This window comes from Mycteria americana, chromosome 7 (assembly GCF_035582795.1).
Source record: "Mycteria americana isolate JAX WOST 10 ecotype Jacksonville Zoo and Gardens chromosome 7, USCA_MyAme_1.0, whole genome shotgun sequence".
Taxonomy (NCBI): domain Eukaryota; kingdom Metazoa; phylum Chordata; class Aves; order Ciconiiformes; family Ciconiidae; genus Mycteria; species Mycteria americana.
This window is the reverse complement of record NC_134371.1, coordinates 50,603,806-50,619,189: the sequence shown is the minus strand read 5'-3', so window position 1 is coordinate 50,619,189 and position 15,384 is coordinate 50,603,806. Positions and strand designations below refer to the sequence as shown.

The 15,384-nt window shown below is 39.7% G+C and overlaps 1 protein-coding gene across 1 annotated transcript in view; it reads right to left on the bottom strand.

Annotated features, from left to right (window-relative positions):
• The window catches only part of ABCA4 (ATP binding cassette subfamily A member 4), a 76,479-nt gene that overhangs the window by 1,415 nt on the left and 59,680 nt on the right, over positions 1–15,384 (bottom strand). The window contains exons 35-48 of the mRNA XM_075509156.1: positions 14,787–14,956; positions 13,050–13,227; positions 11,491–11,606; positions 9,642–9,789; positions 8,078–8,201; positions 7,192–7,321; positions 6,176–6,296; positions 5,250–5,312; positions 5,032–5,138; positions 3,879–4,020; positions 3,177–3,311; positions 1,587–1,690; positions 1,407–1,499; positions 815–1,064 (exon numbers count right to left, since the gene is read on the bottom strand). Of these exons, the coding sequence (XP_075365271.1) occupies positions 815–1,064; positions 1,407–1,499; positions 1,587–1,690; positions 3,177–3,311; positions 3,879–4,020; positions 5,032–5,138; positions 5,250–5,312; positions 6,176–6,296; positions 7,192–7,321; positions 8,078–8,201; positions 9,642–9,789; positions 11,491–11,606; positions 13,050–13,227; positions 14,787–14,956 (1,881 nt within the window). The remainder of the gene's footprint in view (positions 1–814; positions 1,065–1,406; positions 1,500–1,586; positions 1,691–3,176; positions 3,312–3,878; positions 4,021–5,031; positions 5,139–5,249; positions 5,313–6,175; positions 6,297–7,191; positions 7,322–8,077; positions 8,202–9,641; positions 9,790–11,490; positions 11,607–13,049; positions 13,228–14,786; positions 14,957–15,384) is intronic.

The window sequence follows — 15,384 nt, the reverse complement described above, 5'->3', positions numbered from 1 at the left end:
ATTGAACTGAGACACTGCATATCAGCAGGGATCATTAATTCCTTCTTTATTTTGATAAACTTCCTTGCAACTTCCTTCCTTTGGATGCACTTACTTGCAACTAAAATCCTATTTTTTCTTAAGCAGGAGATGGGTTCAGCAAGGTTTGCATGGCTTGCACAATGTAAGTGAGTTTGGTTGTGATGGGAAAGAGGAGACAGAATATTTTAGTAGGAAGCTGTAAAGGCAGCCAGGAATGTGTCTCTAGCATTCCCACCAAAGACAGCTTTGCATATATGGACCCTCAGCTACTTAGGAAAGCAGGCAGATGGGGCTAATACCCTCTAGCAAGTGAGTGTTGCCAACAGTCCCAGTGGACTCTCCAGGTTTTGTGTGTCTTAATTGCTCCTGTATAAAAGCGCATGACAGACACATATAAACATTTAACTAGATATCACAGTGTTGCTGACACAACACAGTCCAAATCTCTTATTTAAAATAAAACATTATTCCCAGCTTAGCAAGCCTCATTCTGAATAGCTCACCTTGCTCAGACTGCTGCTCCTGAAGGAATGGGTTGTGTGAATTCTGGCATCTGGGAAACACTGTTTTACCAGCTTTCAAATGGCACCTATTTACACAGGGAATTAGTTACAGATTTCATATCTGATCCACCCTCCTTGATGAGAGGTCTGGGAATTTTGCCTGAGAAAGAGGTGCGAGATAATTCTCTACTCTGAACAGTTTGGTCCTTCAGTTGTTTGGATACACCCCCATTGCATTGCCTAATTCTCACCAGACAGGCTCTCTCATGAATGCTTTATTTTTTACTCACCTGATCTAAAGTTGTTTGAGACACAGAATATTCTTCAATATGCAAGTTTTCCTTATTGGAGATTATTAACCGAAAAATCTTAGCCAGAGAGGAGGAGCAAATCTGATACTGCAGCATGTTGTAGTGTTTCTCTCTCTGTAAACTCCCTGGGAAGTTCATGCGTATGAACTGCTCAGCAGGAGTAGGATCTGGAGGCAGCCCAGACTTTGGAGCTTTGATTTTCAGAGTGACAATGTAGCCATCTCCAAACCTGGGAAGCACATGTAGATTTGGGAATTGGATGAAGACATGGTTTCATTATTCAGGAAGGAGATTCATTTTCAGCAGCTATGAAAACATTAACAGTATCTGAAAAATAATGCATAAGATCTAGCTTTGTAGGAAGCTCTGTATTTGCCCTGCAGAAGTGGTGTGTAGCATAACAGAGTTGAAGTGAGGTCTGCTCAAATTGTCTAGGATACCACAGAGCTGTACTCAGAAATGGGTCTGTTTAAACAACAGCTCTTCAGATTGGATTGCTGTATTAAGAATGGTACATGTCACATACACTAAGTTTTCACATTAAAAAACACCATAAAAATATTCTGCTTACTTGTATTTTAGCTGCTGAATTGTGCCCAGGCATTTGAAGGTACCTTTTACCATGATGGCTAAACGAGTACAGAGGGCTTCACATTCTTCCATACTTTCAAAACAGAGAACAGATATTTGAGATAAGAGCCAGCAGATGAACTTCAGCTACTCTGGGATTCTGAATTCTAACTCTTTTTACCTGTGTGAGGTTAGAACCACAGCTCGCCCATCTCTGAGCACACTGACAATAGTGTCCCACAGGAGGCGCCGGGACTGAGGGTCCATTCCAGTAGTCGGTTCATCCTGTAAGGGAAACATTAAGACAATTAGAGTCAGAGAAGCAGATATGAAAAAGAAAATCTATTTAGAATAAAGTCATTGTGTGTTTGGGCCTTAGCATATAGCTGCTTCCCTACTGAAATCTGTGCCTTGAGAAAGCACGTGCACCTTGAGAAGCATATGAGTGAATGGGTACTAATGTACTTCTTGGCACAAAGCAGTAAGGCAACAAGTACAAGAAACTGCAGGTAAGAATATAAAGTTTTCTGTGTAGGGCACAGCTATAGGGAAGGGAATGCAGTGACCATTACAACAAAGGCAGTCCCCAGTCTAGGGTCTTACATAAAAAGATATAAGCATTTGTGATACACCATTATAAAAACATTTAGGACCCAAAATAGAAATAAATGGAAAGAGGCTTATGCAGTAGCAGTTACATCAAATTGTGTCAAGTTTGGCTCCCATGTTTTGATGGACATTAGAGATGTAGGTCAATATACTGGAGAAACAAAGAAAAGAATCTTATATCTATAACACTAGCTTTAAGACAGAGATGGACACTTTGAATAAAATCTTCCTTTTCTGGGGCGACAACTCTTGTAAGAGAAGAGTGAGTTCTCCCCAAGTAACCTTCTTACTTACATAAACATATAGGACACATTTTTCAACCCAAGAAGCTAGTGAAGTCACCCTGATTTACACCAGCTAAGGATCTGGTCCTGCATAAATCAGTTAACCCAGTCAGTAACAAAAAATTTTAAAACATCTTGGAGAAAAAAATTGTCATTCAATGTTTTGTCTTAAGAAGTTATAAGAAAACATTTTATCTGACTGTTCACTACGTACAGGCAGAATACATATAAAGGCACATTAAATGGCACAAGGAACCACGCTATTAAAATGTTATTAAAATGTTTCTTTTTAGCCTACAAATTAAGGTGGGACAGTATAATCTAAATAAAGAATCTTTTTAGTAATTGCATTTAGAATTTCCCTTGAGATACACAATTATCTGATAACTTATGTTATTTGATGAGAACTACATTTCAGCATTTGTATAGTTTAGTCTGAATTTGTATAATTTATTCCAAAGATATTAAAGGCTGCAAAAGGGTAGCTATCTTCCTCTGTTCTGCTGGATAAAGCAGCAAGGTATATGTCATAAGATCATCTTTTACATGAGTGGTTATACTCTGACAAGAAAAGGCAGACTGAAATCAAACATGGATTTAAATTCAGATTTGTCTGGATTATAGATTTTATCTCAAACCATTCTTTGCTGAAGATCTTTCTTTCATAATCACTTGAGGTCCATTGAAAACATAGTTATGCATCCCAGTCTATCCCTGAAATTGAAATTAAAGAACTCAAAATTACATTGAAGTAGATGTAAGTTGAGGGCAGAAAGGAGCTTGCAAGCTTGTCATAAACATCCTTGTACCTCTTTAGCGTGTAGTTTTATGAGATGTTATATTGAACTATCACAGAGGTATGTTACTGTGATACTTACTAGCAAGACAAGTGGTGGGCAGCCTATCAGTGCAATGGCAGTGGAGAGCTTGCGCTTGTTGCCACCACTGTAGGTACCAGCCAGGTGGTCTGCATACATAGGAAGTCCCAGCTTCTGGATGCCCCATTCAGCAACCTATGAGAAAGACCGCCTTTTTCACACAGCAGCTAATGCATAACAGACAGAGTTGCTGATACATCCCTCTTCTGGCAGAGACATGGCAATCTCCTGGGTTTTAGCACATTCATTTTAGAACTGGAGCAGGGGAGTCCAAAAAATTTATGATGATGAGGGGAATTCTAAGTACTTGAGGGAAAGCCATAAACCAGCCTCAGCTGTAGACTTCCCATCTGTGCAAGAATTTAAATTATTTTCTTCTGGAATCTTCTTCATGTTTTTTTTCTTATACATAAACAACCTTAAAGACAAGAACAAAACAGCAACCAGTGCAGTTCAGAGTCATAGCAATTGCATCTTTAGCCTTCCACAGTTGGTGCCAGAGTTTTGCAAGTACCACTAATGCCATTTGATAGTGCAGTCTTGTGCTTAACTGTCCAAATGACAGGAACCACTCCCAGGACTTCAACACACAGAATGGAAAGCCCACTTTGAAAATTCTGGCCCTGGGCGTGTTATGAACCCAGTTAATCATCACAAATATTCACTGTAACTATGCATAAGTCAAGAGCAAGAATGCTTTACCCTCTTGATTTCCTCTGCTGGAACCCCCCGCAGGCGTGCATATAAGTAGAGATGTTCTCGTCCTGTGAGCAGGTCATCAATGGCATCAAACTGAGGGCAGTATCCCATGTTTTGATGGACATTAGAAATGTGGGTCAATATACTGGAGAAAAAAAGAAAAGAATCTTATACCTATAATACTAGCTTTAAGACAGAGATGGACACTTCGAATAAAATCTGCCTTTTCTGGGGCAACAACTCCTGTAAGAGGAGAATGAATTGTTCCTGATACAACATCCTACTAAAATATCTGTCTGTACAGAATAACAAGGAATATATTCTCATCTAAGTCAGCTCAGTCCTGGTTAAGAGTGTAAGCCCCTTTCCCCTCACCCATTTTCGTGTTTGAGTATAGGCTAACTTAACCAGAAGTTCTTTGAGCAGCCACTCAGATCATATATTTTGCAAATGGTGTTTATTTCTAGAAGAAAAAAAAAAAAATCAGTCAATTTCATCTCAGAGTGTGGCCACTGGGAACAGACAGGAAAGACACAAGGCTAACACTTCTTTGGTGGTAGTAGTAGTAGTAGTAGAAGTACAGAATCACAGAATGGTTGAGGTTGGAAGGGGCCTCTGGATGTAGTCTTGTCCACCCACCCTGCTCATGCTGGGTCATCTAGAGCAGGTTGCCCAGGACCATGTTCTGGCAACAAAATAACTATTGTTCAAATCACATCAATGGACAAAGAATCAAATCCCAACTATACCTAACAAACGAAGACACACAACCTGGAACTAAACTAACGTTAAGTGAATACCAGATCACGCTGTATTAACTTATGACATTATGCCAGCACTGTGTAAACAAAGATGCTAGGAACAGCCAGAGAAAAGTCCCAAAGCTCAGATCAAAGTACCCTGTTGGACTGGTTATCTTATGGTTGTGAGCTCTGGCCATTAGATCCAATTGCCTTGTCCCACTGTTAGCATTACTATAACTTACCCACAGATTTTACAACAGAGTGTTAAAAGTATGAAGTGCCAGTGCGTGTTAGCTGTAGTCTCTCTCAGTGCCATAAAACTGGAAAAGAGCTGTTGGGTCATTGAGACTATGATCTGGGCAGTTCTACCCCGGGAAGTGGACTGTCATTTTTTTTTTTTTAAAGGGACTTACCTATTGCCAGCCACTACAGCATCTCCAGATGTCACATCAGTATCTCCAGTAAGCATTTTGAACGTTGTTGTTTTGCCAGCGCCATTCACTCCCAAAAGACCAAAGCACTAAATTACAAAATTTATCACATTCTTTAGTATTTCCAACTTGCAAATCAGCAGGGGCATGAAATCTGAACTGATTCATGGAATGTAATCTAGTGTTATTGAACAACCTACCTCTCCGGGACGGATGCCAACACAGAGTCTGTCCACTGCAGGCTTGTGCCTACCTGCATAAATCTAAATTGACAGAAAAAAAAAGAAAAATTTTATTTCAAGACATCTACAGCAAAGAAAGTCTTCTGAATTTTTTACTTTAATGTTATTAGGATGAGACAACTTTAGAACCAAGACAGGAGTAGATAAAAATTAAAAAGAAAGAGTAAGCATTCTACAAAGTCAGACATTTAGTTACATTAAATAAATTTGTAATGACCCCTAAAAATACCAATTTTTCTGCATGCAGCCTTTTACTTCATATCTTTAGCACTAGGAGACAGACCTGATGCTTTGCTGGGACAAAGTATCTCTGATATATCAAACCAAAGTGAAACAATACAGCAAGATAGTCTGAAGAATGATACTCCAGTTCTCTGTTCATGAGATCCCAGCAATGTGTGTAATCTTTGTATTTCTGTAGCTCAAGCTTGCATGCATTCTGATAGCATAACTCAGATGCCTTCACTGTCTGGAAAGAAGATAAATTAGCAATAACTATAGCCCTCATTGTGAAAGCAACCAAATGGTTAACTTGGGATTGAAAGTCACCTATGGAAAAAACAGCATTGTAGAAGAAAAGACTAGTAGTAGAAATGGACATTCATTAGATAACAGTCATGTCAGACGTTACCAGGTGTGAGGTTAAAAGAAAACACCTTAAGTGGGGAGGGTTGCACTGTCCTTGCTGGACTTCCCTGTGGTTTGATTTCTAATCAAAGGAAATAGCCATATAACATGTCAAGCCTTGACTTCTAAAATGTTTGTTATTTTCTAAGGCCCAAGGTTGATTTTGCAAACAATCCATCTGAATCCACAGCTGAAATACATTCTGAAAGAATAAATTTACACTAGACTCATTTGTTTCATTCTTCTCAAAATATTACCTTGGTCAGTTCTTGTAATTCTAAGATATCTGTTTTGTTGCCTCCATTCATAATTCTTTTTCTTTCTTCTGCAACATCCTCATCTTCACCAGTAATAGGTGACATGGCAGTCTCAGCAAACCTGGAAAACCCCAAGAGATAGATTGCAGAAACAAGGAGTTGCCCTGGGTGCAGTTAGAACAACGGTGTGAAACAATGGCTAATCAATTGCCAAAAATGTGACTGGTGGAAGCAGTGGGATTGAAACTTCACAATGTGACATTGGCTGGAGCATTCCTGCTGTTGGGAGAATCTCTGACCCTTGAAAGTTAATCTCTAAGTACTAAAAAGGGAGGAAATGGCTTGCTCAAAAGAGCATGCCTTGTCAGTCACTGATATGACATAACCTGCCCCTCAGCCACAGCTTTTGCTATTTGGCTGCTCTCCAGTAGCTATTGATAGTCCTCTACAGATCTTTTGAGCAGACCTCCCTGTAAGACAATGTTTTCATAATTGTACCAATTAGTACTCTTGTTGGCAATCTTGAACAGGAATGAATGACCCACTCACACCTGGATGGTAGCTGCTTTCATTAGGGATAGAGGCATATTTGTAAAGCTGAGAGAGAAAGCTTGCACAGTGTCCAGGCTGCAACTGTCCTGTGTAATGGACTAGAATGCCCGTCTTGGGATGTCAGACTAGTACCTCATGCAAGTACTTATGACACTACAAACTTTCCAAGTCATTTCATAATCTCACTATTACAGTGTCTTAATTTAAAAGAATTTGCAACATTAAATTCTTAATTCAAGAAAACTAATTTCTTTAATAATATATTCTTAAATCCTGTTAAGATAATGCATATTTGTAAATGTTTTTTTGAACCAGGATATCAACAAAATAAGATGAAATAAGGTAAGTAAACAGAAAAAAAAAAGCTGAAAAATTCAGAGAAAAAGAAAAAAGAGGGACATAGAGAATAACAAAGACACTCACCCTGTTAATAAAGAAATATTAATACAAGCTTCCAGACATACCATCTTGTGGAGAACAGACGCTGCTGCATAAGGAGATTCAGAATGAAGAATGCAACCCCTTGAACAGCCATGGCAACCAGGTTCTTTCCAACAAAGTCCCACTGAAAAGGGTTGGAAACATGCTCCTCACCTTTGGAGAAAAAGCACCAGGAAGCAAGGTGAAATACTGCTGAAACAAAATACTGCTCCTCAGAACAAAAGGCATAATCATAATGGTTTAGGATGAAAATCTGTACTTTATTTGATCATGATCAGGCAATGTCTCATTTTTCCAGTGTCTTGTAAAGATTCTTAAGAAAATACACTCCAAGCTCAGCTGCTGCATGGGAGCAAAAATGAATATAAGCTCTCTGAATATGCACTACTTTGGATATCATAACATGAAATTTGCATGGATTAAGTGAAAGACATACATTTTCTGAATAAAAACAGATAAGTTGGGCTATATGACTATTATTTTAATAAGAGGTTGTCTGATATCAGAGACAGCCATATCCCAAGAGGATGCATTTGAAGAACAGCAGCCACTTTAAGCATTAGCATGAAGGCTGCTGAAGTATTCAAACAAAATTAAATAATATATCCTACTGTAATGATCTAAGGACCTCAGAACAAATGATAAAAAGACACCAGAGTCTGGCACTGAACAAACAGGTTCATTTCCAATACAGACTAATGATTGGGCTGCAGTGTTCTGGCAGCTATATCAGAAGCTGTGATTCCTTCAGAGAGGTTGAACTTTCATACTCCTCATCCATCTGATGATGTGAAAGGAGAGAATTTCAGAAACAGCCACTAATTTTCCAAGATAACACTTCCAATCATCTCATCCAAGGTCAGGACATGTGACAGTGATATAACTTCTTGTTTATTGGCTCTTACTTACCAAACCTGGCATATACTTCAGTCACAGCTTGGTTCATGGCCAAGTCAATGAGTCCACGGCCCAGGCAAAAATGTGGGAAGACAATCAGCACATTTTTCAATGTTTTATTAAACTTCAGCAAAGACTATAAGAAACAGAAACAACATAATAAGCAGTTGAAACCAGACTTCTTTAAGAAAACATAGCAACATGAGTGAAAAGTTCTTTGTCATGTCAGAGAAACTGGATGTTCTGTGTTCTTACAACAGAGAAAACAAGACAATTTATCGAGTTACACCCAAAGCATCTGCAACCTAGAACGCAGCACAGCAGAATGCTGGTATACACTGCACCAGACAAGGTGCCTGTGAAAAACTGCCAATGCGGAGAGAAATTAATCTTTGTAACGAAGTATTTCTCTGTGTAGCAGAATTAACATGTAATTCTGGTGTCAGCTATTATAAACAGCAACTATGAGAAACAAGAAAGAGTGGTATTCTGTCATAACATCTTTATTTACAGCTGGAATATTTCCATAATCAGGACCGTCACAATACTGAAAAGTACCAGCGTCTCGGCATAACTACACAGTAGACTTTGGTACAATGTGGAGATACCCAAAACGGTGTAAGCAGTCTAGCTGCACCAACACTGAATCCAGAGAAAGGCAATTTTCCCTCTGGAGACACAGTGTCTACAACAGGGACATATTATCAGTGATAAAAATACTGGCCTGCTGTGCCACAGCCAAAATGGCACTAGATTGAACCCTGTGCTATCAAGATGCATGGCTGAGAATGCAGGAACACCAGGGACAGAAAGTATTGTAAAGCTGGCCCTTGAAATCATGAACTGAACCAAGATATGTTTCTCCTTCCCGACAAACAACAATGCTTGATCAGCACATGGTGTTTGAAAATGCACTATCAGTAATGATAGCTAATTGGATTGCTGTCAAATGTAGAAAGGATGTCAATCTCAGTGGCCAGAGTATCAGCAGCTATAGAGGTGGTAGATAATAGTGCATACAAGCCAACAGCATTTTATAAACTGATCTTTTAGCCTTTCGAAGAACTAATTTTGGCACTGACTTTATTCTGTCTATTCTTGTACTTTCTGCCACCTTCCTGGTGGTGTTAAACCATTTTTGGGAAATTCTCAAAATGCTACTGTAAGCAGAACATCTGCTAGTCATTGTGTTAGAGGAGGAGTGTCTTTCCTTACTTAGTGGTGACTCTCTGATTTTCTACCATGTACCTCTTCCTGTACAACCCAAGCTGCAGAAGCAAGCACAAAGTGCCATGTCCCCTCCTCCCCAACTGTGAAAGAGTACAGAAGTTTGCTCATAGGGATGAAAAACATTCAATGTAATTCCTTGTGTGTGTAGCCCAAGATATCAATTGCCCTGTGTCACTTCTCTGGGTTATTCTGCTCACCTGTCCCTGCAGTTACTCAGCAAGTTCCCCACTCATTTACTGCCAGAAAAAATGGCAAGGTAGAAAAAGACAGTTACTCAGAGATGGTTATGCTTGGACACCCTTTGCACAGCTCTTTAAAACCAGGTGTCAACAAAAACATTACTTACCGGATTATTTTCAAATAACTCCAGGATGAACGTAATGGCACTGCTGTTGATACCCACAAAGAGATTAATACAAGACAATGCAACATAAGCAGTGCTAGGGACACTGAAGAAAGAAGAAGCAGGGTACATCATGGGAATTACTGCCCATCTGCATGCAAAAGATAGAAAAACTATGATAACAGCTTGTCAGTATTCTCAGTTGGCCTAATGAAAACACGAAGTTGAGCTTTCTTCTCATCCCAAGTGTAATGAAATGGTGTAACCAATCAGAGATGCCACCACAGTATTCTTTCCCTGGTTACTAGATAAAAAGTTTTTTCTGCTTAGCCTTTTTTGCTGTTAAAATGCAGGGCAATAGAAACTGCTAAAATTGAGAAGACTTAATGCTAGCAAGATTATCACCCCAGGTATCCTTGCACATCTCAGTGAACTGTACACCAGGAGGGAGAAACAAAGAAATGTTAGATAAAGCAAATACAATGTACTGCTTTGCTAGATACTCCTCAGCCTTTGGAACTGTCCAAAGAAATCAGAAATTCTGTAAATGTTGATATTCTTTTCTAACTCCTCTACCATTGCTTTTTTACTCTTGATTTGGAGCTTCCTGTGCCATGATTTCTGGGACACAGCAAAGGCACATGCAGCAGCACAAGAGGAGTATTCCTCTGGAATAAACTTACAACGCTTAGCAACAATCAGTCTGACTAGGAAGAATTCAGTAACAACAACCTGAATTACTTAACGAGACAATACACATGTGGTCAGAAAGAATCATCCTAAGTTTCTCATTGTGACTGCAGCTGGATGCAAGGGCTAATATATGATTCTATGGATTTACCTTCCTTTCTGTTTTTTGAGTAGCAAATTATGAAATTATTATTGAAGTGACTGCCATGTGATTATATTTTTTCTGAACATTTCATCTTAGTAGATGCTTTAAAATATGTAAAGACATTTTAAGTGTCCATCCACAGAGCCATGAATTACTATATTTTTTTAAAATAGATAGAGCCACAGACAACTTATTAAAGATACCACTATTGCACTTTAAAAAGATATAATGAAAAATTAAAACAAATGAACATTCTGATAGCATTTTTTAAAATTGGGTATTTTACAGAGATTAAATTATGATAATGCTTTGCATTTTCTCAGGATTTTCATTCAAAGAATGAAACTTCAGAAAATTAAAGGTAGTCTGCCCAGAAAATAACTGTTCCCTCTTAGACTTAATTTGTGATATACATAGGAGGATGTGAAAAGCTTAATTTATTTCTTTAACTGTAGAAATAGATCTGGTTGATCATTTTGCCTAGACTACATCAGCTGCAGGGCTATCAGGAATATAATTTTATAGATAAAAATATATGATCACTAATTAAATGAGAGAAAGTCAATATCAGTCAGCCTTTTAAAACACTACTTTGCCAACACAAATGTTCATTTGAAGTTAAAAAAAGTGTTGAAGACTCAGTACTCTTTGCCCTTGGGTTAAACGCTGAAAGTTATTTTAGTATTGGCTTTCAATGAGGCAAATGAACAACCACTAAATTCCTAAACATTGTACATATCAGAAAGCAGCAAACTGAACAAATATATTTTCCCATAAGGATCAGGTTTAATGCTTAAAAATGTAAGGCAGTGACAAAAAAATCTTCTTTACAGCATGTGGCCAGACAGTGTGTATAAATATCCTGGAGCAGGGACAGAACCCAGTTGTAACCTGTATTGTACCCACCTGGTTTTATTCTTTAAAGCTGGATTTCACTAACTACCAAGCTCAGTAACATGACAACATTTCCATCTGAAATACGGAGCCCCACATGCAGGACCAACCTTGAACACTCACCCATACAGAAGCAGCAAGGCAACAAGCACAGGGAGATTAGTTGGAGAAGTGTATGCTTTCTTGTTGAATCCAGCGAATATAACCACAACCATTCCAGCACTCAGTGCATAATTCACCTGCCACATCACAGGGTGAAGATCAGTGTGTAAGACTGAGAAGGTCTGCAAACATATCCAGATCCTACACATTATTCCAAAAGGATTTTGTATTGAGGAACGCTGGAATTTATGAGCTAGACTAGTCACACTCAAGCTGTGGATCAATGGGTCCCTGGCAGCACTCGACATTTTTATGAGACATCTTTTATCAGACTGTTCATCAAAAATACAACATATATTGCTGTTTCTTAGATTATGGTTTGGGAGCCAATTATTTCATGGTCCTGCCGGCAGGCTGCCCACAGAAAGAGGCCATGGTTATGCAAGGGAGGTGCAGTTTCTGGTGATGTAAAGACTGTGTAGGAGGGAAAAAGCTAGTTACTTGAGCCACATTCCTGGGAGGAGGCTAAAGTGAGTATGCTTGGCCACTGCTCTTCTCAATTCTCTGTTCAGTATTAGTAGCGCTAGTCTACTGCAATGCACAGAGCTGCCCATGCAGAATGGAAGGTGGCATTTCACAGAACTGCTAACACCAATTAATACCTTTTCATCATGCTGTCAAGGGCCATGGCCAAGCAGAATTCCTGTCAAGGAAGCTGCTGGGAGGCTGCTATGACCAGTAGGGGACAGGAACTGAGAGACCTGCTTCTTTTCCTCATTTACTATATTAATGTTTTCCTTAAATTAAGCCTTCTCCTGAAAGAGCACCTTCCAAAGCCCAGAGAGTTTAGGACTTCTCAATTGTTTCAATTTTTTTCTTTTTAATTTTTTCTGTTCCATGTTCATGCTTTTCTTATTGCATAAGCCATTGGCCACTCTATTGAGAAAGCATGGCCAGAAAACAAGCCCCTTGCTGTGCCTCAACCAGGCAAAGACTTTGCTCCTTTGTGACAAAGCGGGCTGAGGAGTAATGGGAGGGTAGCTGGGCCCCATCTAAGCAAGCCTGGGCCTGTGGTCTAAATTATTTTGGAACAACACAGTGAACATGATTCAGTGACCTAAACAAATAAATTTATGTAATTTTAGACACCCTAGAGTATTCTGTCTGGCCTCCAGCTACTGTTCCAGCAGCCTGTGAATCTCCCCACTTAGATTTCTTGAATATCTTGAAACATGTTATGGTTCTTCTAGCGGGCAGGAGTGACTAGCATCAGGCAACTGGGCTTTCCCCTGCTATGGTAAATTGTACTTAATTATACATTCAGCTGTAAGGACTGGAAACCCTAAGATTACAACAATTTCTGCTTCATTAGTTGAATAATGAGCTGTGCACCTGACTTAATTTCTACATCTGTAATTAGTTAGGAGGTCAGATCCTTAGCATGCTCTCTGAGAAAAACTTAAAGAAATAAATGCTTTGCAATGCTCAGAATCACCTTCACTCAATTCACAGATTAGTCCCCAGTTCATGCAAACCCAGGAATAATTACAGGCTATGAAATCAGATCAGCAGTTACTCACTATGTCCCACATGAAGTTAGTCAGCCAGTAGATCGCAGGGCTCACACCACTGACAAACTGTAGATGCTTGGCTTTTGTCACACGTTCTTGAATCAGGTATAAAACAAAACTAGCTGGTATAAAGGACATGGCAAAAATCACACAGATGGCAACAACAGCATCCACTGAAGTGGTCAGCCTAGAACAAAGCACAAGAAGGGCCTGTGAGCAAGGGAATGGACGCAACACAACACTATATTAGCATTTGGGGAATAAGGAGGGAATTTTAAGATCTAGAAGCAGCAAGGTTATCTTGTAAGTAGAAGACACTTCCAATTTCAGAATGTGCTAGTGTATTTTCCCAAGTTGTGTTGCGGACTGTAGCTAACAAATATGGATGTTTGTGGCACCATTCCCTGATTTTTTTACTTGCCTTCATTCTCTGGAGCAGTTCAACTCCTATATGTATCTCAGTTTGACAGCCTTTCCTGTATGGTGTGTCTCAAACTAGACATTAAGGCACAATAGTCAAAGTGCTCTGGGAGCTGGGAAAAGAGGGACTCAAAGAGGCAAGTTGCAGACAGTGAGATGAAGCGCAGATCTTGCCTCTGTGCTAAGGCAGAAGTTTTCAGTTTCACTGACTTCTGAACTTAATAGGAGACGTGAGTGGGAAGTCATGTCTTCTTAGAGGTGTCTTTTTCAAGAAATTATGGCTTTTAGATTCTGGAATACACCAACTCTACTACATGCCATTGAAAATCTACCTGTGTGCTGTCCTTGGCACCAAGACAGAGGTTCTTGACTACTGCCTACCTGTAGTCAATTAAGGACAATTTCTGATTCCTTTTTTGGTTATGATCTCTGTGTTATTTTACAAGTAGATCTATTGGCTTTGGAGCATGAACAAAGACTTCAGAATCTTTGTGCTTGGGAATCAACAGAAACATGTAATCATGTATAACCAGTGGTCATAGCTCCTACATGGGATGGGAATGAACCCTTATAGGAATATAATGAGACAGAAAAGAATAGATTGTATATCTAATTCTTGATTAGAATAAACCTTCAGGGTAAGGCCTCCACATTCTGCCAATTGAACTATTTATCCTGTCATGGTTTAGCCCCAGCTGGAAGCTAAGCACCACTCAGCCGCTCGCTCACGCGCCCCCGGTGGGGTGGGGGAGAGAATCGGAAGAGCAAAAGTAAGAAAACTCGAGGGTTGAGATAAAAACAGTTTAATAGGTAAAGCAAAAGCCGCACACGCAAGCAAAGCAAAGCAAGGAATTAATTCACTACTTCCCATGGGCAGGCAGGTGTTCAGCCATCTCCAGGAAAGCAGGGCTCCATCACACGTAATGGTTACTTGGGAAGGCAAACGCCATCACTCCGAATGTCCCCCCCTTCCTTCTTCTTCCCCAGCTTTATATACTGAGCATGATATCATATGGTATGGAATAGCCCTTTGGTCAGTTTGGATCAACTATCCTGGCTGTGTCCCCTCCCAGCTTCTCCTGCACCTGGCAGAGCACGGGAAGCTGAAAAGTCCTTGACTAGTACAGCAACAACTAAAACATCTCTGTATTATCAACACTGTTCTCAGCACAAATCCAAAACATAGCCGCATACCAGCCACCACAAAGAAAATTAACTCTACCTCAGCTGAAACCAGGACAATCCTCGAGTGTGAGTACACTGGAGGTGGTAAGCTGCCAGGAGAGGGAGCAGTAAAAGCCAGCAGCAGACCACAGGCAGACTTACACAGTGACTTCAGAGAGTTGCTCCTTAGTGAGGTTCAGAGGGTGGTTTACAGCAGTGATCCCGTATTCCTCAGGGGCTTGGCCAGTACGCAGGTTAGCTCTAAGGATTGCATTATTTGCTACATTAAGGAAACTAACCATAGCATGCCAGCCTTTATTGTTAAACCACACCTAAAAGAGTCAGAAAGCACAGATTCATTTAAGAAGCCTTCACTAATAATCCTGAGCTGCAGGAGAAAACTTGGATGCCTTTTATCTACTTTGGCAGGCACTGTCAGCAGGGAAGAATCCAGCACCAGGAATTCATAGCTCCTAGGCACAGTCCAGCAGGAGGAGCTCACATACTATACTTTTAAAAGGGTTGGACAACCACTGTCAAGGGATTTTATAGAAGCACATTTTAAAATTTAGCAGAATATGTCCTACTCGGAAGTATTTAGGACAGCAAGAAGTACTAAGAACATGGTTAAAATATCTCACATTAGAAATAACTTTGCATTAACACCATATCCCATATTACTTATAATATATCAGCTCTTCCATCTGAGAATGCTACTACCAATATTCTCACAATTTGAAGTCTATGTCAAGAAAGACTG